Source organism: Phymastichus coffea, unplaced genomic scaffold (genome assembly GCF_024137745.1).
Source record: "Phymastichus coffea isolate CEN01 unplaced genomic scaffold, Cenicafe_Pcof_1.1 PCOF00184, whole genome shotgun sequence".
NCBI lineage: Eukaryota > Metazoa > Arthropoda > Insecta > Hymenoptera > Eulophidae > Phymastichus > Phymastichus coffea.
The window spans coordinates 20,207-45,502 of NW_026706995.1; the positions used below are offsets into that span (position 1 = coordinate 20,207).

At 40.2% G+C, this 25,296-nt stretch overlaps 4 protein-coding genes across 4 annotated transcripts; 1 reads left to right on the forward strand and 3 right to left on the reverse strand.

The window, feature by feature from the left end:
• Positions 1-2,715: 2,715 nt before the first annotated feature.
• LOC131673558 (probable G-protein coupled receptor B0563.6) lies at positions 2,716-5,416 on the reverse strand. Its single transcript, XM_058951632.1, has 7 exons — positions 5,374-5,416; positions 5,029-5,272; positions 4,765-4,991; positions 4,338-4,500; positions 3,839-3,990; positions 3,627-3,789; positions 2,716-3,555 (listed from the first exon to the last, which is right to left on the reverse strand). The coding sequence occupies exons 1-7, from the start codon at positions 5,414-5,416 to the stop codon at positions 3,348-3,350; spliced, it is 1,200 nt and encodes a 399-aa protein (XP_058807615.1). The 3' UTR covers positions 2,716-3,347.
• LOC131673567 (uncharacterized) lies at positions 4,603-10,053 on the reverse strand. Its single transcript, XM_058951657.1, has 13 exons — positions 9,438-10,053; positions 9,236-9,362; positions 9,068-9,174; positions 8,803-8,976; positions 8,570-8,724; positions 8,268-8,499; positions 6,720-6,890; positions 6,531-6,657; positions 6,355-6,461; positions 6,111-6,284; positions 5,888-6,039; positions 5,020-5,793; positions 4,603-4,908 (listed from the first exon to the last, which is right to left on the reverse strand). The coding sequence occupies exons 1-12, from the start codon at positions 9,705-9,707 to the stop codon at positions 5,667-5,669; spliced, it is 1,923 nt and encodes a 640-aa protein (XP_058807640.1). The 5' UTR covers positions 9,708-10,053; the 3' UTR covers positions 4,603-4,908; positions 5,020-5,666.
• A 3,688-nt stretch (positions 10,054-13,741) lies between these two features.
• LOC131673554 (protein LSM14 homolog car-1) lies at positions 13,742-21,339 on the reverse strand. Its single transcript, XM_058951626.1, has 8 exons — positions 21,150-21,339; positions 20,047-20,201; positions 19,385-19,574; positions 18,148-18,325; positions 17,701-18,012; positions 16,921-17,112; positions 16,408-16,705; positions 13,742-15,774 (listed from the first exon to the last, which is right to left on the reverse strand). Exons 1-8 carry the CDS (start codon positions 21,268-21,270, stop codon positions 15,601-15,603), a joined length of 1,620 nt encoding a protein of 539 aa, XP_058807609.1. The 5' UTR covers positions 21,271-21,339; the 3' UTR covers positions 13,742-15,600.
• Positions 21,340-21,809: 470 nt separating this feature from the next.
• LOC131673555 (cytochrome c1, heme protein, mitochondrial) lies at positions 21,810-25,067 on the forward strand. The gene is made up of 8 exons (XM_058951627.1): positions 21,810-21,968; positions 22,895-22,942; positions 23,132-23,280; positions 23,353-23,485; positions 23,556-23,720; positions 24,012-24,125; positions 24,201-24,335; positions 24,407-25,067. Exons 1-8 carry the CDS (start codon positions 21,894-21,896, stop codon positions 24,518-24,520), a joined length of 933 nt encoding a protein of 310 aa, XP_058807610.1. The 5' UTR covers positions 21,810-21,893; the 3' UTR covers positions 24,521-25,067.
• Positions 25,068-25,296: the final 229 nt, after the last annotated feature.

Here is a 25,296-nt window from a genome sequence, read left to right on the forward strand (position 1 = left end):
CTGTAGTTCTGCAAGATGGTGCTATAGTTTTTTTAACGATAAACTATAATTTCTCAAAGAGGAATTGTTGGTGAAAGACGCAAAAATACTCTGACGGATAAAGTTAACTTATTAGTATAAAAAGTTTGATAAATAAAATAAAATAGTACGTACGTATCCTTCTATGACAAATGGAAAAAAAGAAGAAAAAGTTATAAAGAATTAGGTAACATGTTAATTGATCCGTTAGTCCTAACTTGAATGACGCAATTAAATGCCATACCACGGTAGAGCTTGCACTCTGATCTTCGGACATTTTCTGTGTCTTTTATATAGTTACTTTTCCTTCCGAAATGCTCGCAATAATGTCACAAAAATGTAATATCACAATATTGTAGTTAATTAAATCAATGGAATCCTGCTGAGCAATCTTTATTTGCTTAACAAATTTACATCGACATAAAAAAATTTTGTTGTTTTCCCATTCATGATATCTGACGCAACGGATAAAAACTATAATCACTGTATACAATCACTTAGACACTGAAATATCTCATCATCGGTTAAACACGCACAATTTCTTTTCGTAACTTGTTTGCTACTCGTCATTACGTTGATGGTAATACAATGAATCAATAAATTAATCGGAAAAAATCATATTTAAAGTATAAGTAAAATGAATACAATAAAAGCTCATTTATAATTCAGAATTGATAGAATACTGATCCTCTATATCTTCGTGCACTAAGTTTTCTAAAATACACTATTTCTTTTTGGTATTTTTGTTCCAAAATACTTTTTATTTATTAGTAAATAAAAAAATGTAAGGAGGTAATAGTGACAACATATAAAAGTACCTAGAGATTGACTGAGATTAAATTTTTTACTTACCAGAGGAAGAATTCTTTACGATACCATACTTCCCAGGATTTATCGAATATTCGTAAATAGCAATTAAAAAATAGATAACCTCTGTCATAAATAATACCAAAATTGTTCCAATACTGTTTTCAATTTTGCTTAGCAAATGTGCATTCTGGAAAAGATTGCTCAATTGAACCCTAGTTAACAAAATTTTGTTTTACAGCTTTTGCGAAGTTGATGAGAAGCTTACAAAGAAGTATCTAGTGATTCCTTTAAATTAATTTTTATGATTAGTTTTCGTCGCTTATACTGTTCCTGATTTGTACTGATTGATCTTCCGAAAAGTATGCCGATATATACGAGCACCAAAAGTTACAAAATGAGCGACGCGAATAATTAAAATAAAAAATACTACGAGTGGATTTTTGAAATACATAAATTTCAAGCCATTACTCCAATCGGACATGAATCTCAGTGAAATTGCATATAGTAGTTGTTGAATGTAAGACTATGAAAATGTTTCACTGATGAATTTCACAAGCAATGTATCAATAACTATAAACGGACTGAGCTTACTTAAAAATACCGTTGCCAGTCGCATTAGCTTTGTTCTTAATAAAAACCCGTCCAGGCAAATTTTTCTGGGTACAGATGTTGCACAGTTTTGATAGCAGAAATCAAGCTGAGATAGTGATTCACTGTAAAAGTCAGCTGTCAACGTTGCGTAGTCTTTGTTTACAATTATAGTGGAAACGCTTTGTCAATTGATCGATTCATCAATGATAATTGACACAGTCGACGAAGAATTTGTATAATCCAAATAAGTAGTGATCAATTTCTCTGCCGTATCACATCCAGTGATATCTGTAATTTTTAATGCTACACCCATTTTCTCTGCTTGTATGCAAAGTTACTTCGAAACTGATACTGATTTCCTCCATCACACATTCATCGATTACCGCCATTAACGTATCGGTAAATTGATTCGATAACATGCACATTACCTTCAATTGACCTAAAGTACCGATTTTGTTAATTAATATTTTAGACGACAGCACGTCGTACGTTGAGTCTGATTCTGTAAAAGTTGAGAGTCTTGGATTCTGACGTAGAACCACCCAGCCACAAAGAATAAGCCAAATAGGCAATTGAATTTCACCGATGACAATTGAAGCCAAGTGTACTTATAATTTTGAGTTTTATAGAGGTTGAATTGTTGAAAGATGCTAACGAGTCCTTGATTTTTTATGTCAGGAAATTTGTAGGGCATGATAAATTGAATTTCCAGCGCATATTCGTTCGGATCCATGTGTCACTGCGTAGGCTGTCGCTACGTTTTGTAATGACAGATGGTTCGTTAATGCGTATAAGTATCACAGTATCAACTCATCCTTGAATAGAGCATGTTTGTCAATATAAATGTGAACTACTTCTACATTCAGCTATCTACTATATTAATCTTTGAATTGTCGCCTTTACCTGGGGTACCGTGATTTCAAATTTAGCTCACAACTTTTAATACCATCTATTTTTCCCATTGAAAGGACAGTTCAAAACAGTTGTAGTATCGTGAATAATTGGTATCGCAAACCTTCATTTTCAGGTCACCATGTTGATTATAATTGACATATAATATAATTGATTATATTTTGATTATATTATAATTATTATTGATTTCTATAAAGTTGAACGATCAAACGAACTTGCCTAGAAGTAAAATTCGATTGGAATTATATGAGCCGCCTCGTCGTAAGTGATCATTCGTCGTTTTTTTTAAAAGACTCATCTATCCTTTGTCATATGTGAACCTATTTGTTCTGGCGGTAAAATCGTCGTGGGAGCAATGAATAGAGATATTTTGTTGGAGCTATATGGAAATAACTTTTATTTTAATTAATTGACATTATCTCATACTGTCTACTTATTTCTTTCTTAAATAGATACATGAAGTACGTTTTGACTGTCCTGGTAATTTTCCTATGTAAATTAAGATACGCTTACGCTTTAGCTGGTTGAAACTTAAGCTTCGCGTTACGAGAACAACAAATACCGATCGTTCGTTTGATTTTACTTGGTGAGTTTGCTTTCTCGCGTCCGTTAGATGTCTCGCTACTAATGGGATTCACCGGATCTTTACCCGATATACCACTTGGAAATGCATCTATATTCCTCGAATCGAGAAAATTGCAACTCATGAATGATAGGTTGACGCTTTCATTGATTTATCATTCCTGCGTTCGTTCGTAAAAATAAAATTTCAGATGTTTTTCTTAATGTCATTCGCGATACATATGTAGCAGCTTTTATTCCTTTGTACTTTCTGCGTGATATCACGAGGGAATTTAAATCGCTGCGTTTGCTACTTAGATGATCGAGCGTGACGTTTTAAAATACTTCAGTCCGATTCAGTCTGATTTATTCATTTCTTTTTCATTAAAATAAGACACTTACGGTCACTTATACACATTTATACTTATAGCTTTTTTTTCATGATAAAAATGTCTTTAAAATTTCCGAGGAGTGTGAGTGCTCATGGTCTTGCCTTCCATCGTGCCTTTGATCGTAGCTATTCGCATCGATGGATTTTTCGATTTGTCCTGTTTTTGCAGGAGGGCCTTCCAATTCGTAAAGTATTTCGGATTCAGTAAGCAGTACATCACGAAATTTGTAGAGCACGAGATCGCTGACAAAACTGTCGCTATCAGCCGAAAACTAAGAAAAAGGACCAAGATTTAATAAAATAACGCTGGAAGGCATCAACTCGTCGCTGAACAGTTACTTGCGTTGCCATAACGGATTTGTCAACTAGACGCGGATCGCCGCCGTAGAGAATGGAAATCGCACTTCTGCGCGACGCTAAGTGCGTTGGGATTTCACCGACGAGAAATAGAAATACAATGGCGATCAAGATGATCGTAAGCTTAGATTGATCTTGAAAATAATTACAAATAAGGTGGAAAATCCGCGCGTGAATCAGCGGAACAAGAAATTCACCCCCTTCTCGTTTGTCGGCATTTTAGAAGGAGCTCTCTCCGCTTCAGATTTGTTCTCACTGTGAAAATCACGATGGCGTTGCAAATTAGCAAAAGCAGCGCCGGCAAAAGTGCAAACAATACAAGCTGCGTCCAGTTGAGTGTTGCGAACATCCTTGATTGAAATTGTTAAATTGTTTTTCAATATATTATGACGTACAGGCGCCGCACCGATGCGATCTGTTAGCGGCGTGAAGTCGCAGCCAAATTTTCCGCCGCGTCTGTCCCAACGAGTCTCTTAGGTAGAAATACGACTGATCAACGATCGACGCCCAGTGATAACGCTCGCAGCTGTTCGGAAGCTCGCTCGTCACGGCCGTTGGATTGACACCAGTCCGCGTTCGCGTAGAAAGTCCAGCGAGTGCTGTAATGTCGCGCGATGCATTTCATTTCGTTACATCCAAGGTGGTCGGCAAACGCGATTTTTGTCAAGGCGCGACGGCTCGTCCGGAGTACACTCGCGAGGTGTCCGACAGCGCCCTCGTAACGATGATCCCGTTGTCGTCGAAGGTGTAGATGAAGAAAAACGGTACGTTGACGAGGACAATCACGCCGACGCAAAAGCTCATGAGCTTTCTCGCCACGGCCTTCGTGCAGAGGCTCGGTTGTCGACACCTGGCGGACCTGCAAAGAGGGCATTGTGATTATTCCCGTCCAGAAGGAAGGAGAGCTTTGAGAAACGAAGACCCGCCATTGATTTAGACTTGCCATTCACGGGCGAAACGTAAGGAATACTCGTCTCTGATCGACGCGAGGAATTAGCATTTCGTTGGTTGTTAAAAATAAACTGTTTCAAGTTTATCGTGCGATAGGTTGCTCTAATGATCTTCGGCTTCCAGGTCGCTGCTATTGTATCGGACTGTGAAAATGTTGTTTGGATTGAGTTCCCCGAGAACGATGACAAGACGATCTACGGCCACACCAACAGCAGCCGAGACAGCGACGTTCGACGAGATCGAGCCCAGAGGTATGTAAACGAACACGTCGTACTCCATCCAACCAGCTCGCTTCCAGAACACTCCACGCGCCAGGCCTGAGAACGACAAGAGGATACAGGTGACCAAATCCGCCGCTGCCAGGACTGTCGAGTCAGAAGCGACCGGGTCATTTTGCGCACTCCGGAGCCACGGGATTTCGTGCTCACCGTCTCTGCAGGACCAACAGATTGACGAGGTTTCCCAGGATGCCGCAGAGGCAAATGACAGGAACGATCACGCTGTAGACGAGCCGAGAGCGGCCCAGGCGAGAGGCTCGTCCTGCCAAGTGCCGCCGAAGTGCAGACTCAAGTATATATAGCAGTCGTCGTCGTCGTTGTCGGCGCGACGCGCGCCGAGGTGCACGAGCATTCGGTGATCGTGACTCAGTGCCAACTATATCGAGCGAGCTCTTACCTCCGCCTCGAAGCGACACCGGTCATCGTCGAGCGGCACACTGAAGATTTGCGACGCGCCCGCGTCACCGTCTGGATTATCGAAAGTTATCGATCGGCTCTACCGACGAGCGCGCCCGTACGTGGACATTTTCACGAGTCCGTTGAACATTTTTGGGGATAATCGAAGAAAAACATCGACCTAACGCGCGTTTCGTGATGATACATTCAGTGTAATTTATTGCTTTTCATTCGATCACGACAAGTTCGCAGTGTTACAAATTATTGATGAACGGCTTAAAACTAACGCTGGGTGTCGATGGAGAAAGAGAGAGAGAGAGAGAGAGAGAGAGAGAGAGAGAAAGAGAGAGCGCGCGCGATTGGTTCGTAACAGGCGCGGGGAAAAAACTTGCGTCGCCGATTCACTTGGTGGGCAGGGTATCCGGCATCTGAATCTCGTAGACAGGTTTGCCGTCCTCGGTGATCCAAACGCTGCCGTTTTGCGCGCATCTCACCACGTAAACCAGCGCGTGTGCGACGCTCTCAGCCCTGCATACGAGGAGTAAACGAAGCGACGAGAAAATGAATAAATAAGTAAATAAGTAAATGCACGGACAAATAGAAGAGGCAGGAATGAAACGACCTCTGCGGACGTATATCCTTCATAGCTTGGACGAGCTCCTCGGGTCTCTCCACGAACTCGTCCTTGCTCAAGTTGTCGAGGAGCGGCGACTCCGTGAGTCCCGGGCAGAGCACGATGATCCTCACGCCGGTCCTTTGAAAGTGATACGGTTGCTGGAACAGTGGGCGGATCGGAGCGAGCAAACGACTCGGCAAACAAAGTGCGTGACTGGCGTGCCACCTACCGAGAACGAGCGGCTGAAGGCGATAACAGCGTGATTCGTGGCCGAGTAGACGGGCAGCTGGGGGAAAGCCTCGAGCCCGAGCACCGAGGCCACGTTCACGATCACGCCGCCTCGACCGCCGCTGTCCTTGCCCATGAGCTGCACGCCCAGCATGTTGGCGCGGAACACCGCCGTCTGCGAACGCGAGAGCAGCCTCGTGAACCGTCGGAGCCGTCGGCCCGCGGCGGCGCCCGCCCCAACTTACCACGTTCGTGTCGATGGTCTTGAGGAAGTTGACCTCGTCGATCGTCGCGGCGTTGTTGACGACGATGTCGAGGCCGCCGAGCTCGCCGACCGCCTGCCTGAAGATCGCTGCAAGCACACGCAACCGTTACTCCCGCGGCGGGGCTCGCGGTCGCGCGCTACGACCGAGACACCGACAGTCAAACTCGGGCCCTTTGGTCACGTCGCAGCCGAGGAAAGAGGCGCGGTTCCTGCCGAACTCCTCGTTCAGCTTCTCCGCCTGAGACTCGCCGCTCGCCGCGTCCAGGTCCACCATCAGCACCTTCTGCGAGCAGATGGCTTTCAGTTGGCGCGGCGCCGCTCGGCTCTCGCCGCTGCCCGACTTACCGCCACGCCGTTGCGCAACAGCTCCTTGCCGAAGGCCAAGCTCAGGCCGTTGCTCGCGCCGACGATCATCGCCCTCTTGTCCTTGATCTGCATGGTCGGCCTGTGCCTTTTCGAAGGCGAGCGCTCGAAAGACGGAAACGCGCCGTCGGCTGCGCTGAGCTTGCGACTGACCTAACTGTAGTAGCCCCGCGCTCGACTCGGTCTTTGCGTACCGAGTTTACACTTTGACCCCGTGCGCGCGTGTCGATCTGTGTGGGCACGTTGCGATAACGTATGTGCAACGCCTGCAACTCGAACAACGAGTGCTTTATCTTTCTCGATCCCCGTGGTGGGGCATCGAAATTCACGAGTGGAGATCGTTAAGTAAAGAGCTGCTTGGCAATTGGCCACCGGCTCCGCCAGTGGACAGTCATTTTGGCACGAAATTTTCACATCACTCAGGAGAATAAAAGACTTGGCAAAGTAATTGCACACGCAGGCATTTTATTACAACACGCCGCAGTTCAACGAACTTGCTTTCACAATTATTCCATTAAAATCATCGGGAAATCACTTGAATGATACGTTACCGGCAATTAGAAATTACTCGGCAACCATCGTCAAATGGTTATTAAATTATCGATATTGCACCGAGAACAACTACGGATCACTAAGAAACCTGTTGATTTCACTGTTGGACGGAGCTACAAATGTTCTGTTTTACCAGCTCTAGATTCTAATGGCGTTTGGGGAAAAAGCAAGCCAAGTCGTTCTAATTCTCAAGCGAAATCCTAATCATTCGATGACAGCGAGTAACTAGCATTTCCTCGTGAGGTTGATTCGAAAAAATGATCCCCGCCTTATCGCCGCAGACGTATCGCCAATGATCACGGCCGACGAGCACGTGTGACCGCACCGCGCGATGGCTTTCCCCCGCTCCGTCCACATTTCATCGACCTTCGCTCGCTTCCAACGTACGTATGTATATACGGAAAAGTCTTTTCTAAGTCGAGCGCGCTTTCGCCCGCGTTGTTTACATTATCAACCGGTAAGTAACGTCAGCGTGGTGGAGAAAAACTCGTGATCGCATGTCAATGAGGCGCATCTTGCCGACCACTAACGTCGGATTAACACGCGCGCACATTGTAACCGAGCATATCGAAGAAATTAAAAAAATATTTTTTTCAACGCTACGTCGGCGCTGTACAAAGCTTTCGTTATCGAAGTGAGGGGGAATACACAACTTTTCTCGTAGAAAACGTACATTTATTATTAAAACTTGATCACACAAAACGTGTCAGTGTAGCAGCGACATGTTATGCTCTTAAATCTAAATAAATTAAACGAAACAGAAACAGAAGAATATAAGTCTTTGGCATTACGTCCTAGTGAAAACGCGGCACCCATGAAGCTAAATCTAAACGCATTGTAGAGTTAAGAAACAAGAGATTCACAGAGTGCGGCATTAAAAGAAGTGGGAGGAAAAGAAGTAGAAGAAAACAAACTATCACAGTAGTGGCACACAACCGTCAGCGGCGAAGAATACTTGTTTCGATGGTTCCGTCAGGCGCAGCTCATCAATCCAGTCCTCGTGTTGTCGCAGACCTCGCGAATAGGTCGTCCCTTGCTCGAGTGTCTGGAGGTGTCGCTGACGGTGAAGTTGTCTTTGTAGAGGCGTCGCAGGCTACGGTAGTTGGGCACGAAGACCTGGTACGGCGGCTGGCCGTTCTGGATCACCCAAATGGAGCCCGACTCGGCCGAGCGCAGAATCGACATCAGGCCCTGGCCAACGACGTACGGCCTGCAAGCAAAGGGACGCGGGCCGGTGAGGAGGGGCGGCGGGCAAGTCGCGGGAGGCGGGAGGCGCTCACGTCTGTATGGCGAGCTGCTCGAGGTTCTTGACGAAGTCGGCCTTCATGAACCTGGAGAAGAGCTTGTTGGGGCTGTCGATGGTGAGGGCCGTCTCGGTGAGGCCCGGGCAGAGCGCGAGCACTTTCACCCCGGTCCTCTGCGCGTTGCACGCGGCCTGCGAGCAGAAAGAGCTTGGTCGTTTGACGCCGCCTCGCTCGCCACCACGCTTCGCCGCCGGCGTCGCGTTACTCACGGCGAGCGACCGCGACAGCCCGATGACCGCCTGCTTGGTGGCGGTGTAGACCGGCAGCTGGACGGTGCTGCGCGTGTCCGAGTGCTCGGCGACGTTCACGAGGATGCCGCCGCGGCCGGACTTGTCGCGGCCCATGTGCTCCATGGCCAGCGTCGCCACCGACACCATGCCGGCCTGCGAAAAGCGGACGGACGGACGGTCGGTCGGATCATCGGCTGCCTCGGTCGACGCTCGCTGCCGGGGACGCCCCCGACGAGCCACTCACCAAGTTAACGGCGATCTCTCGCTCCCAGCGCCGCTCGTCGAGTACGCCGGCGTTGTTCACGACGATGTCGATGCCGCCCATCAGGCTGTCCGCCTCGGCGAAGGCGGCTGCAACGCGAGACGATGGCGCGTCAGTCGGTCGCGTGCCTATGCTCGCGGGCGCACTTACCGCGTACGTGGTCGTGGCGGGACACGTCGGCGTGGACGAAGATCAGCTTGTCGGGCCCGTGCGACTTGTCGACGGAGCTGGCGAGCCGCTTGCCGGACGCCTCGTCCGCGTCGAGCACGCAGATTTTCTGTGCGCAAACCAAGCGGATCAGCGCGGCTCGGGGGCGGCTCGCTCGCTCGCTCGCTCGCGCACGGCTACTCACGTTGGCGTCGAACTGCAGGAAGTGGCCGACGAAGGCGTGGCCGAGGCCCGCGGCTCCGCCGGTGATCAGCACGTTCCTGCCGGACACCACGCCGGCGATCTCGAGCTCGCGCGCCCTGTCGTCGGACGAGCGCCGCGACATCCTCGCCGCCTTGTCCTCGCTTCGGTTCGGCCTGGCAGTCACTGCGGGACCACGTTGGCGTTCAGCTTGTACGGACGGCGCGAGCGGCCTCCGAGTGCCAAATGAGGAAAGTGCGGCCAACTTACTCATCGTCCGGGCGAGCAGCGGCAGCGCGACTCGTCACTGGGATGTACGCGCTCGTACGGAGAGAACTGCTCCTCGGCTAGTGCACGCCCGCCAATTTATACTGCTGCCGATGGCAGAGAGACGCGAAGATAAAGCCGGCACGCGCCCCGACCACTTTGTTGGCGTGATATCGACGCCGGTACTGCTTCTTCGTTTTGCACTGCTGCGCCGCGCCGGTTCACGGAAAATGCGAGAGAGAGCTTTTCGCCTTGTGGACGTCTCGCGATAATAATCGCTCGTTTCTCTTTCGAGAAGGACAGGCTTCGCGCGTAACACGTCGAGCGTTATCGCGATCGGCTTCTCGAATGACGCCAATTTGGAAACGACCGTACGCGACGCAACGGCGCTCAACGGAGTTCCCTCCGCTGCACCGAGCATCGCAGTCGAAGAAAGGGGAAAATTGATTATCAACGACATACCAGCGAACGTGCAGTTCTGCCTCGGCGATAAACGCCTGGCGATTCATTTAGCGAGCGCGCGCCAGACATCGCCGCGACATTGTTTCAGAGAGCAGATAAACAGAAGTGAGTCGAACGAAGGCGCATCGTCGATCGAGAGAGGCGCGCAGCTGGCGCGCAGCTGGCGCGCGCCGGTAGATTCTAGAATGCGAGCTACGCAATTCCGTGGCAATTAATCTAGGCGCGTGGATAAGAGTTGCTTCGTCACTTCTCGCTATTGTTCTGCGTCGTCGCAAGAAGCGCGCCAAGCGATTGACCTATCCTTCCGCGCTGATGCTCGAACAACGACGATCGATTTCAATTAGCGAATGGACTTTTTTCGCTTCATTCTTTTCCTTTTACTCTCAGACTTCATAGTTCTGGCATCGCGCGCTGAATGAACGAGTTATACGAATAGTTTATTCTTTCTTTCTTTTTTTTAATTCGCATATACGTCGTCTTCTCGAGACTAGGAAAACAGTGGTGTTTTCATGCCCAATTGGATGTATACATTTTAAATATGCCCGTAAAAAATGTTGGATACAACTACAACCCGCAGGGATAAGTTCGTACTTGATAACATTTTTCAAAGGTGACAAAATTACGATGTAGAAAACTAATCGCGGTGCTACAGTGAAAGCTCAGCGTTTTTAAGTGCTAACGTATGATTTTGCGTGTTGAGAAAAAAAAATGAAAAAAGACGACACTCCCCATGCTTCGGTCTCTCGAAGTTAGACGAAACAGCGCGTAAAGCGGTAATTCTGTGTGATAGTTAGTTTTCGAAAAATATTCCGCTCGATTAAAAATTTATGTAACGCATTGTTGACAATTGAATAACTATGTCAGTGCTTATCGAGAACCAACCGAAATTTCAATAACACGCCAAGATAAAACTTTTATCGACGAGCTAGACGAGGAGAAAAATCTCTGTTAATTGTAAACGCATTTGGCCTACAAAGAAATTTACGATAGTCTGCATTGGTAATTCACTCTGTAACGTAAGCACGTGAAAGAGAGGGGGATAGGGTGCATAAATAAATTTACGGATCAATCGTCTGGTGTTGATACTGTGATGTGGATTAAGGAGATTAAACTGCATTCTATCTCGCGCGGCTTCCATTCAGTGGCAAAATGTGAACTTGATGCGCCAACGCAGAATCGATAATTTGTACATAAAAAAAATTTTTTTTTTTCTTACGGACCAAGACACTCGATAAATATCTAAAATAAGATTGTAAAAATGTATGATCAACAACATGAATATTAGTTCGTACAAGAAATTTATGTTTTATAGCTTGTGATGATGAGAAATTTCGATAACTTATCGGCTTGATTAAATTAGTTAATAATTCCACGAAATTCATTGATTTAGTGAGAGTGGTGAATCGAGCTGAAACTTATTTGTTTCTGGCCTCTGTAATATGTAGTTTGCTTTTATATTTCATATACTTATGCTATAACGTTGAATCGTGTGTATGACAAATGTAATTAATAGCTTTTCTCATTGTTCATTAAAAACCACGATTTTAATGCCTTAGCACAGAATCGCTTTTTAAATAATACAAACTCATTCGAATAGTACGGATAATCCATGCGATTCGATACATTTTTTTTCCTTCTGCCAGCATGCCAAATTCTTCAGGAAATCGACTTTCCCACATCTTCCAAAAATTTATTTGTATTCTAATCTCGCTCTGTGAACTTTTACGTGCTTCAACCTTATGCTTATTAATAAAAAATCACTTCTCAATGGCACCAGCAACATTTCAGCGAGTAGACAATAATCTGCATCAAAACCAATCTAAAAAAAATATTCCTCAGAAAATGCTTGCAAGCTTTCGAACTCGCAGAATAAAGGTCAAAAGTTCAAGCTGGCTCTGAAGTGCGCAGAGCAATAACTTATCTGCGTGTGCGCGAGTATGCCTTGGCTCTCGGACATTCTACAAGCGCAGTTTCTTTTTTTTTTCTTTTCCGGAACGATAAGAGAGAGCGTCAGAATTTTTTTTTTTGGTTCTACATTATCGCGTTCCGATGATTTATCGTTGGTTTGCTTTATAATTCGAGATTCTCGTAATAATGCGTAACTAGTCGGTTTAATTGTGCAGAAATTCGAAAGAAAACAGAAGCTTCCCGATGACAACGAGCGGATGAAAGAGTCGTAGAGTTTTCGTTGTAGTCTATCTGTATCGATTATCATTTCCTTGAATTCTTCGGATTAATAATTGTCTTCCGTCTTCGAGTAATTAAGTGCAAAATATCGATGCCTATTCATTGTACTTTGCACACTGACCCAGGAAAGTTTTTCTAAAGATCTTTCAGCTGAGAAATTCGATGCCGATTCAAGAAACTACTTGTTTACGCGAGTAGAGACAAACGTTCACAGCTCAATTGTACTGATGCAATTGTCATGAAAATAAACGTAAAAGAAACGTTGGTCTGTTATTCCGATTCGAGTTAGGCGCGAACCTTACAGGTCTGCCGATAAACTGGAAGACAGGAAGTCGATACAATGATAAAGGAGGTCGTCTACATTCGACTTAGAGTGCAGTAATATACGATACGTTTCGCGACATTTCGAGCGTCGTACATATGATATCGTCTGCAGAAGCGCGAAGAACATTCTGATAGAATGTACACGACTGCGTGAAGATTCGTGTTTATCAAGAAAAATGCGATTTTTCAACACGTCGTGTGCGCGCGCTCGGGTTCGGCGTCGATATCTTGGCGCTGCAAATTTTCTCTTTCACGCGGCTATCTACACCGGAGAGCGATCCAACTTTTTGCTCTGCTCTAGCGTTCGATTTTCGAGGCGCGACATTGAGAGTTGAGCGAACTCCCTAATAGAAATAATTACCCTCGACGAATGATTACTTCATAGTTCGCCTCATCGCTAAAATTACCAATTATAAAGTCGCATGACGAATAATGATAAGGTTTAAAAATAAATTCGTTGCAATCTTCGACCAAGTCGTGCTAAAAAATCATGTTCCATATGCAGCTTAATCGGAGATTGAAAATTATTTTTATTTATCGTGCTCATCAAAATGCTAGGCCACCTCAGGTAAGTGATGACAATGAATACTTTTAAATGGTCCAAAGTCTGCATGACGCGTGATCAACGATGATTTCTTGGAAATACTGTACACACGAAAATCCATCTCCTTGATGTTAATGCTTTGCATTCAAATTGCAGATACATGTATATGATCCACGGTGAGGGATAGATTGCAATTGTGCGAGTTTGTAAATTGTCGCGCGCTCTAACTCATGTAATTTCAATAACAAAATATGTGCTTTTATATAATCGAGGAGATAAGCTTGTCGTCGTCGTATAAACTTTGACGTCTAGACTTGCAAGCGCTTTCGATTATATTCGGAGATGCGAGCTTAAGGTGAACTGCTTTTCTTTGTCTTGAATCCGTTGTCAATAAGGAAAACGATCTTTTCTAACAATTGATTGTGTTTATTCCGAGTCATTACGAATGTTTTGCCATGTGCGGTAATGCACTTAATGGAAATGATATAGGAAAAAGATTTTGATACTAATGAAAATACGATGAATGATCTTTTGCCTCTTCTCTGTATTATCTCAACATCGGGAATCACAATGTCCGCTGTACAAAAAACAGAAAGAGACCCATACACATCGTCAGGAAATCGTGCACCGCTGTTCGATTTTTTTTATCCTTAAACGTCATCATTCGCAACACGACTATCCTGTATCTCTTTTCCCAGAAAAAAATTTATAACAGTCACAAACGAACGTCATCCCCATGCGTTACATTACGACTAATGCTTTTCTTTTTCTTTCATTCAATTTCCTTGTATTTTTCTTTCTTCTTCAAATTCCAAGTGTCGTGAGATACAGTGCGTTGTCTTTCGATTATTATATCAAGCCAGAATAAATTGATTTTCGCAGGCACGACACTCGTCCACTCAAAATAATCAAAAACCGGATAATTCATGAAGATAAAACAATCGCAGCGAATCTATATGATTAAAAAAGAAAAACGAAGGAAAATATTCATTCAAGAAAAATAGTAATGATAATAAGGAAAATACACTTGGATCAAGATCGACGGCGCTTGATACTCGTCCGGAACAATATAACACCTCGAATTAATAGTTATGTGTAACCTGCTTATTTTTTCGACGACGATGCACGTCCGGAAATCGCCCCCGTGTTCTCTTGTTTGTGGGCAAGAACACGCGGGGGACGCCCATCGACGACAAAGACAAAATTCATCAACTGCGCGTATGTGTACCAGGCACTGGTAACCCTCTCACTTGTACAAAAGTTATAAGTAAAGTTATTTTAATACGTTCCTCGTAAAGACGACGATGTATCAAAGCAGGTTACGGCAAATTTTTTTTTTCTTCCGATTTAATTTCATTTTGTTAGATTACCACGGCACGAGAGAGATGTATATTTATAGTTTTATTCGCAGAGCATTTTTCTCTGTAAAAAAAGAAACGTTAGCAGTGACACCGTACGCGTAATATGGACATAACACAAGTTTATTAAAGGAGAATTCGCACGCATTTTCTGAATTCGGTCAAAAAAAAATGCATAAATGCGTACATAAAAAACGTTTCTATTTTTATCAATTCCCGTCACTTCCGACAACGCGGATACAATCCAGCTATACCATGGGTCGCCTTTCTTATGTAAGACCATTCCTATATTTATTAAAAAATTACTTCTTTTTGTTTACTTTTTCTTTTCATCGATCTAACGATTCTCCTTGTCAAATTGAATTAATTACGACGGTGTATGCATACATATATAAATAGCATTGTAGACGAAAAGTGCCGTGGTCCCATGCGCGTATTTTTATAATTTCTTTTCGTTATTTGGTTTTTTATAATGAGCATTGTACCTCCTATGCAGAAAAGAAAACTTGTAAGTTTGAAATGCATCCGGCGCACTTCTTTATACACAGGCGCATGATGATAAAGTTACATTTACTCTTTTATCCTTGTAAATTCTTTCATCTCTCTCTCACTCTCTCCTCTCTCTTCTTTCTCTTCTTTTTTTCGTCTACTTTTCTTTTTTAGCAAAATTAATGTTGCGAGCCCATAATAATCTAACTCGGATAATTCTTTCATAATATCGGCGTACGATCGCCTAACGGAGACAAGCCACGTTCAATCCTCGCTCTCACTCAAACGCGCGTTTACCGTAAAAATCTTATACACTAAATGAATACTTATTTATAAATAGCGCGTGTCTATTTTATCTTTCCCTTTTACTCATTGAACTATCGGATTCATTTCGTTCTAATGCCATACGGAAAACTGTTTGGCGAATGAATGAGAACGAAACAGACCCGATATCTTTCTATTTCCTTTCCATGTTCGCTCGACCTCACATGTTACACAGTTCGGTTGAGCGCGTGAGACTCGTCGAAGGGCTGAGATTACGCAGTGCCTGTCACCAAACGCTTCGCCGGCTGACTCGTGCTGGTACTTGACGATGAGGCTGCATTCGTATTACTTGCACTAGTGTTAGTGCTGGTGGTGTTATTACTTGGCTGTTGTTCATTAGTCAAGGTGGTGCGGTTACTTTGGTTGCTTTGTCCACTTGACGATCCCTGATTCAAAAAAAGAATTATTTTGAATTTTTATCCGAATTTCATGGTACATTTTATAAAAATTAACGACTGAAATATTATACTTATTGAATAAAAAGAACTTTAGTCAGTTTTATTTTTTTAAAATGTAGTAGTATTATTTTTATGAAGATATTGCATTGCTAAACAACTTTTACCAATATACAAGCATAAAAAGGAAAAACACGATTTTATTTTGAATTACTTTAGTATTAAATAATAAATAAAATCTACTAGAAAAATTAATTAAAAGTAAATATGAATATTAAAAAATTGTAGTTTAAAAAATATATAAAACATAAACTTTTAATCGAAAACAAGAATTACAAACTCTACGCGCAAAAATTAAAAAAAAACAATAAGTCAGAATTACAAAAATTCTAAAACAAATTAAGTTCGTGAAAATGTATGATACCGCAATAATTGTATGCAATTAATTTTATTGATAAAGTTTGTTTTCTTATTTTTCAATAATTCAATACAATGTACATTTTACAGAGAAATTCTTAAGCCTATTAATCGGACAATCTGTACCTTTTATACACAAAATATCTCAATACAAAGATAAAATCAGTCGTAGGAATGTTTCACGCCGACAAAGTACTATGTACTAACCGTCTGCGAGTTTTGCTGCTGTTGCTGCTGGTTGGGTCTGCGTTGACCACCACCACCACTACCACCACCACCACCACTACCACCACCACCTCTTGGGCCTCTGTAACCACCACGGTTGAAGTTCTGATTGCCAGCCTGATTATTACGTTGGTGGTACATCATATTGCCACCACCCATGTTCCCACCACGATTGTTGTAGTAACCACGACCACGGAAGTTGCCGCGTCTCATCGACGCCACGCCAAATGTCTCAGAATTCAACTTGCGCTCTGTCCTCCAATCTGTACGCTGAGATCGACTACAAACACATTGAAAATACATTCATTTTTCTCAGCTGAAAAATGACAGTTTAATGTTAAAAGTTATTAAATATTTCTAATTAAATATTTTTAGATTTCGTAAAAACTTTCTTAAATGATTAGCAAATATATTACTTTTCAAATAGAAAAGCGTTTCATAGTAGTCTAATACCGCTAGTTATGAATGAATAATGAATTTAAAAAATTTACTAACCCTTTACTCCTTTCAACAGCTTCACAGCTAATGTTATCGAAGAATGATTTGGCTTTATCGTAATGTACAATTTCAGGCTGTTCCTCCTCAGGCTCATTGTCACCCGCTCCAGTCTCGTTGCCACTGTCATCTTTTTTCTCACTTTCAGGGCCACCCACGCCACCATCGATTTTTGTTTTTGCCAATTTCGATCTGTTAAAACAAAAATGATATAATATACTGTACTTCTGAAAAACATGAAATGGAAAAATAACCCAATTTTAATAAAAATAAAAATAAAAAAAAATGTCGAAGCAACGCGTAACCGAAAATGATAAAGCATCATTTTTCGATTTAAAAATTGCCACAATTTTTTAATTTTGCATGAGTTCCACATTCATTGTTTCAAATTGATCGTTGAAACAAATCCGGCACATATCATGCGTGAGTTTTTCTATTTATTATTTGACCAAGCTATCAGTGGAATCCTGACTTGATCTTTAAAAATTGAATAAGGTGAGATTTAGACTGGAAATGCCAGTATACAAGTTTCATATTTGACTAACTGAGGACTAACTTAGATAGATCTAGTAATAGAATTAAATTGTAGAAAATGAAAAATTTGATTGTTGTTCCAAAACATCATTTCAAGATATAATTAATTATTATAATAAAAAAGTTACAACAAAATTATTACGAATCTATCAAACGCAATAATAAGTCAATAATACATTAATAGATTAAGTTTTTGTAAACACTTTCATCAATCTCACATAAAATTATTAAGAACCCTACACGTACCTAAGCTCCTCGAATTCGGTGTTGGCTTGCTCGAAATCGTAGTCGTTGTCGAATTTTAGGGTGTTCTTGGCTTTGTTACCACCAGGCTGATTCCTAAAATTACCACCACGTCCACCACGAGGACCACCAGGTGGACCGCCACGACCTCGCATCATTTGAGGACCACGTTGCTGGTTGTTCATCCAGCCGCCACCACCCCCACCTCCTGGACCACGATTACGCATGTTCTGACCGCCTTGATGCATCTGACCGTCTCTTTGATGCTGTTGCTGTTTACCCTCGCTATACTGAGACATACCACTCGCTCTTCCACTGTGGAACGTTTTATAGATGTAATTAATATCCACATTTTAATTAGAGAACCAAACTATTTTTTTCAAATGAAACCGATAATAATATAAGTTACCTAACAAACAATGAATATATTATTTTGATAAAAATCCTTACCCATCACGATCTCTATGAGGTACTTGCGTGTTTCTCAAATTTTGCTTATCTCCAATCTTGCCAATATTGTTAGATTGCTGATTAACTTGGACACCTTGGTCCATTGTTGGACTTTTTCTTGTCAGAAGTGAGGTCGGAGTCGTTGAACGAGATCCTCCACCAATGATATCCAATACACCTAATAGATTTATACAATGATAAAGTAGTCAGACAATTAGATACTTAAAGATGGCAAGCAACAGATTAATTTTGCAAATTTGACATTTCAATGAAAAACATTTTTAAAATGATATACAAAATCGAGTTCCAAAACACTACAAAATACTGTTTCATAAATTTTGAAAGTTAACATATGTGCAAAAATAAAAAATATTTTTTAATGACAGATGTACCTAACTGTTCTTGCTAACATTTCTGATTTTTTCTATTACAACTCACTAATGGCAGCTGATCGCAAAAGTAAAGCAAAGTTGTGTATGTTGAAAAATGAAAACATAAAAGAATTGTCATTGTAGTATTTATAAAATATAATACTAAATACTAAATAGAATTTAGTGATTCAAAATAAAATTCATTTTTATACACAGAAAAACATAGGTAAGCAAAAATAGTTTATAGCAAAGGTAATTTTTAGGCTATTATTTAAGATATTAGATTGAAAAATTAGAAAAATTTGTAAAGAGAAATGTAGTATTATAATTAGTGGTGAAAAAATGTAAGATTGTGCAGTATGTTAAAAACAAGAAAATAGCTTAGTAACTTTCAAATAAAAATTATTATAAAAGTTCAATTTTTAACCCAAACTTTAATCAAAACCAACTAGTAAAATATTCTAGACAGCTGATTTTTATAAAAACAAAAAAAAAATAAAAAATTAATTCAATAAACAATATAAATTGTATCTACAGAAATGTATAATGCATTCTACAATGAAACTACTAAATATCAAAATTTCTTTAGAAAAGCCAAAAGATTGATAGTTTTTCCAAAGAAATCGTAAAGAATAAAGAAGATTAAAAATAATAAATAAAAAAAGCAGTATCACACAAAATAGCAGCAACAGCAAAAGCATCTCAGCAGCAAGCATGCCATTGGCAGGTTAGATAATAGAATCATAGCAATAACAGTTTACCATCCTCCAGTGATTGATCTTTTGGCAAAGACTCGATATTGGTGGTCGATTGTGAGTTTGATAATGCAGTCGCACTGGGTTCTATGGGACCTAGACCTAACTCACTTGGTTGTTTGTTCATGGCTGGCCTATTGGGCGCTGCTCCCATGCCTATCATTGGACCCATAGCACCCATAGAACTCATGCTGTATGGTGGTCCAAATTGACCTCCCATGCCACCCATTTGACCCATCATGGGATGTGCAAAACCTTGTTGAGGTTGATATGACTGCTGTCCCATTGGCTGAACTGTCATCTATAAAATTAATTATGCAATTAAACATGCAATGTTATGATTGCTCCATTTATTTTTCTTAAAAATCTAAAAGAAACTTGTAATAATATCTTGCATGCTATTTGATTGTATGCTTAATTTTGATATATTATTTATTTAATTCAAACAAGCATTAACTATATCTATTTATATTCTATTAGCATATCATTTTATGCTGGATCTGAAATTGAATGAAAGTTAATTAAAATAAAAAAATCATGAAATATTGTTGAAAAGTAAGTAGCAAAAGACCAGTTATAATAATAATATTTGATAATTAATAAGATTACATGTTATTTTAATGTTAGTTTCAAATACTAAAACAAAATTAAATTTAATTGGAATTATGTAAACACTTGAGAAAACAAAATCAAAATAAATAACATGACAAAGTAAATTAGAAAGCATCATCAATTGGATAGTCAGTCTGGTTTAAAAACAAAACTAGATATACCTGGACAATGGCTGGATCATTGGGCAATGTGCTAACACTGTTGACAACTCTGATGTCCTTGATATCTGAGCCACGGAACAAGATGTACTCATAAACTTGATTTTGAGGTGCTACTGGAAATTGTGTTTCCCTGTCCTCTGTGCCAAATGATTTAACTGGAAAATAGGATTAATTATTGTCATTATTGGTAAACATAGTCATGAATTTATTACAACGATAATTTTAAAAATAACGCTATAAAAATTGATTTTTTTTTCTTTCTATCTTCTCTTTACTTAGTAATTTATGCCATTTCAAATAAAAAAAAATTATACTATTGAATTATAATTTACAATTTATATCAGCGCATATTATGTAATTTAAATTAAAAAGTTATTTAACGAAAAATCAAATTATAAAATTGATCTTAACGAAATCCCGCGATTTTTATGAAACTTATGAAAAACGTCGACCAATTTACAGAATCAAAAAATATTTGTGTAAAAATCCTTTAGAATCTTCATCGAAAGCAAAATAAAAAAGAAAAGCGAAAGATTAATCACAAATTGAGCAAAGTTCAATAAACTAAAGTTCATTAACTCAAAATTCCGAGCGCAAAAGTCAATTTTAAATCTTTTATTTTGCAACGGAGACCTTTCGAATATATCGCGAGACTCGTTCAAGGAGAATCAAACAAGCTGCCGATGTAAACAAGTCTAATATACTCGCAAAAGAAATATATGATACAGGATCCTCGCGAAATTCCATTAGAAAATTAAGTTTAACGAACTTTTAGGAATTACCGCGTAAAGTTACAAAATCAGGAGCAAAAGATTTTTCGAGACCGACTATATACGCAACGCGGCGAAACGTATGTAATGTAATTGTTTTTTCAACATGTAGGGCATCGTTCATAATCATTATCAAATCGGAGTATCATCGACGTTGCCGGTAAAGAGTCATCAGAATGGATGTATTCGAGATTATTCTTTTGCAAGAATTTGCTCAGCATCGAAAGAAAGTAAGAGAGAGGGAACACAGAAAGCGTCGCGTCCATCTTGAATATAAGAGAAAGAGACAGAGAGATAGAGAGAAAGAAAGCGAGACCAGACAGAAGAACTCACCATTTGCAAGGGCAATGGTGCATTCCTGGGGATCAACGGTGAACAGTCTTCCCTCGTAACGAATGTCAGCCTTTGAGATCAGGCTGATCTTCGAACCAAGTTCCGGCATTCCAGCGCTCATTTTCACGGCTTCCTTTCGTCTTGCTGATCGACGTGATATTAACGGATCCTCGCAACAGACTCTACCTAACTACGGCGCAGCTGTAGCCGTGCTGTGACGTGTAGCGGCGGCGCCGGTCGGAGCGGGGATATTGATGTGCGCGCGTCGGATTTGGTTCTGGACTTTTTCCAGTCTATAACGGTGTCAAATTTAAACGAATGATTGACGATTTTATTTGTTAATAAGTAATTATAATATCTTGCTATTCTCTCGAGTGTAATTGTCCATCAGAAATGATTCTGATTACTCATTCTAATCGAAAAATAAGTTTTAAATAGTTGCTTTCAGATGTGACGCACTTGCATTTAAACTTACAATAAAGATTACAATATAATAGCTACATTATTTATGTTGTATTCACTTTCTAAGATTGATAACTTTGATATTTATTTAAGAAAATCAAAATAATCATAATACATTGCGAGTGAACTCAAAGGAAATGATAACTTCTCATGAAAACAACCCATCGCAAAGGTTCTCGACGAGTGTCTAGTTGGGTCTCGTTCCGTGAATGTACATCAGTTGAGCGCGTCGTCAGCAGCGCCTGGCAGCGCTGCACTTGATACACACCATCCAAACTCAACATGGCGGCATCGTTAGCACGGATCTGTCGTACTTCAAGTCTGCTAAAACCCGCGAATGGGCCAATTTACAGCCAGGTATGTACTTTACCAACCGACTTGTCGTTGATCTGGACGACTAAGTAAATTTTCCTTGGCGATGGTCACCTTTGACGATGTTAAATTTAAGTGGAACTAAGCCACCGTTTTGACTATCCTCGTGTGCTCTGCCGTCGGCTGCTATGGAAGAGCCTCCATTCGAAGACTATGTAATTCGCCGAATTCCACGTAGACATCATCATGAACTTAATCAGATTTGTTGTCGAAGTTGATTCGACGCTAATGTCGCAAGACATTCAGTCACCCGGGTGTTGGGGGTGTTGGTTTTACGCGCGCGTTATGTAACCCCCACGGTCGACGAGCTCCAAAAACCTTCGCGCATCTGCTGTAATTTAATGTAATTTTAAAGGTTTTTTGAAATCCATAGCTACTGATAGTTGACAAAGATACGTGTATTAGTGGAAGCTGTCGATACACTGTTTTGGGAATTACGCTCAATAATATAAAATTCAATGTCACTAGGTCTGTTTTCCCCTGTGAAAGCTTTTTGAAATTTTGAAGCAAACTTAGTTTACCTAAATGAAAGGCCACTTGATTTCATGAAAGTTATTGAGGTGCAAATTCCTAATAAATAATGTTTATTTTTAAAAAACAGTTATGTCATTTGAAATTGTGTCGTGTTGATTGAGATAAAACTATTTGACAGATTATATTGTTAATGACTAGTGACTTTTGTTTGCAGATTTGTCAGTGAAAAATATCTTGAAATATTTAGGTTGAACTCTTTTTCATATCGTATTCACTAATTGTATCAAAATCTAGCTATTTTTGACATAGAAGTTATTGATTCTATTTCATTGTAATTAGTGTTCTGTGAATGTGAATCAAACAATTATTAGTGATAGTAACATTTAAAAATTATGTCTAACATTTATGACATAAAATAATCAATGAAACTTTTTCAGAGTAATAATTACACCACAGCCAAAGAATGGACAAAGGCTCAAAAGTTGGTAAGTCTACATGTACAAATTTGTCTCTATTAAAACTCCTAATTAACGCACATCTCCCATATCCAAAATCAGATTTCCCTATGGTTCCTTTCACTCTAAAGCTAGTGGCCCTCAGTGAGTAAAAATTAATGTGTAAATTCTTGTATTATTTGTAATTTGATGTTAATGCTTGTATTTCTAATTTTACAGGCAACAGCATGTTTAGGGGTGACTGCTGGTGGTATCAGTGCTCTTTTATTTGCCTTAGATAGATCAGTAAAGGCAGGCGAACTTGTAGCACATCCACCTCATTACCATTGGAGCTTCTCTGGACTTTTTCAATCTTTGGATCATACTAGGTAATTACTCAAACTGTAGTCCAAGCCTTTTTGTTAAAGAAAATCACTCCTTAAATCATATATTTTCTTAAGTATGCGACGGGGTTGGGAAGTCTACAAAAATGTCTGCTCAGCCTGTCATAGTATGCAATATTTAGCTTATCGTCACCTTGTTGGTGTTACTCATACCGAGGACGAGGCTAAAGCTTTGGCTGAAGAAGTTCAGGTAAATACTCATATTTATTCTTCTATTGAAAATTAAAATAAATGTTTTAAATGAAAATTTGAAATGTCAGGTAAAAGATGGTCCTAATGACGTGGGTGAATATTTTATGCGCCCTGGAAAACTCTCAGATAGCATCCCCTCGCCATATCCTAATGAGGAGGCTGCTCGAGCGGCAAATAACGGTGCTTACCCACCTGATCTTTCATACATTGTCAATGCTAGACACGGAGGAGAGGTGATTATTGTTGATTGATAATTTTTTAGTTGCTTTAAGTTTGAAATAAAGATTATAAAATGAACCTCATTAATAAAAATCATATTACAATATTTTTAAAGTTAATAAGCTGTGAGAAAAATTTCATTACAATATTTTTAAATTTGAAAATTCTATCCATGAAAAACTATGAAATTGTATTAAATAAAAATTTAACTTTAAAATGACTTATAAATAATTAGCTTATATTCTCATATGATGCCATATCGAAGCGGAAAAATTTTTTTTACATTTAAAAATTGACATTTTCAGAATTACGTCTTTTCGCTGTTGACCGGTTACTGTGATGCACCAGCTGGAGTCACTCTTAGGGAAGGACAGAACTTTAATCCTTACTTCCCCGGTGGAGCCATTGGTATGGGTCAGGTAAGTCATACACGTCTATAAGATGTTGAATTTGAGTATATTATCGGTATGATTCACAATTTCCTGTTTTTTTAGGTCGTGTATGATGAGGTACTTGAGTTCGAGGACGGTACGCCACCAGTAGCCTCTCAAATAGCTAAAGATATTACTACATTTCTTATGTGGACTTCGAACCGCGAATACGACGAGAGGCAACGATTAGCCATCAAGGTAAGAAAGTGGCATTTTTTAAATACAAAAATATTAAGATAACAATTGATTAACATTTGTTATATCCTTAGGTTATTGGAATTGGCGTTATTCTGCTGGCTGGAATGTATCATTTAAAGAGACACAAGTTCTCTCACATTAAAACTACCAAACTAATGTTCATCCCGAAAGCCAAGAAACAGTAGTAAACAATTTTTGTTACCATCAACAAGTTTTAATTCAAATCTGATAGCTCACGAAAAATTGCTTCGAACACATAGCGGTTCTGGTTATAATGTGTAGTTTTACAATTGAACTAAAGTCAAGGAAAATTGCGTTTTTTAAGAGCCGCGCCATTTGTTATCAACATCCATTATTTGTTTCTTTCAGTTGCGAAATTAAAAAAAAGAAAATAAAAACCCAACGATTTGTTATCGATGCCAATGAGTAAAATTGTACAATGTACATACATAAAGTAATACAGACAATGGTATCATTGTCTTGTCGAATTAAATCATTAATTCACCTATATAATCTGTTGTTTAAAATTTTGTTGACTTTTACCTGTTATCAAACGAATTGGTAACTATAATTATTGTAACCAATCTCCAAGATTCCACTTGACATTCATTTTATACTTTCTACATAATTATGAATGGTCAATTCTTGTAAGTTAGCTTCCTTGTTATGAACTTGAGAGATTACAAAATCATGCAATAAAAATGAATAAGATAATCTTAATAAACTATAAAATTCAATATTTATATTTTTAGTTCGTTTCTTATTAATATAAAAGTACATTTTCGTATTTCGTTAAGATAGATAAATTCCTTTTTTTCTATCTTACCAAAAACACGTATGTTTGTAACTAATAATTATTTTTAAAATATTTTTTTTATTATAAATACTGAAATTCTAATAATTTAAACCTAACATTTTTAATTTATTGCCCGATAAAAAACAAACCTTTAATAATTTCATA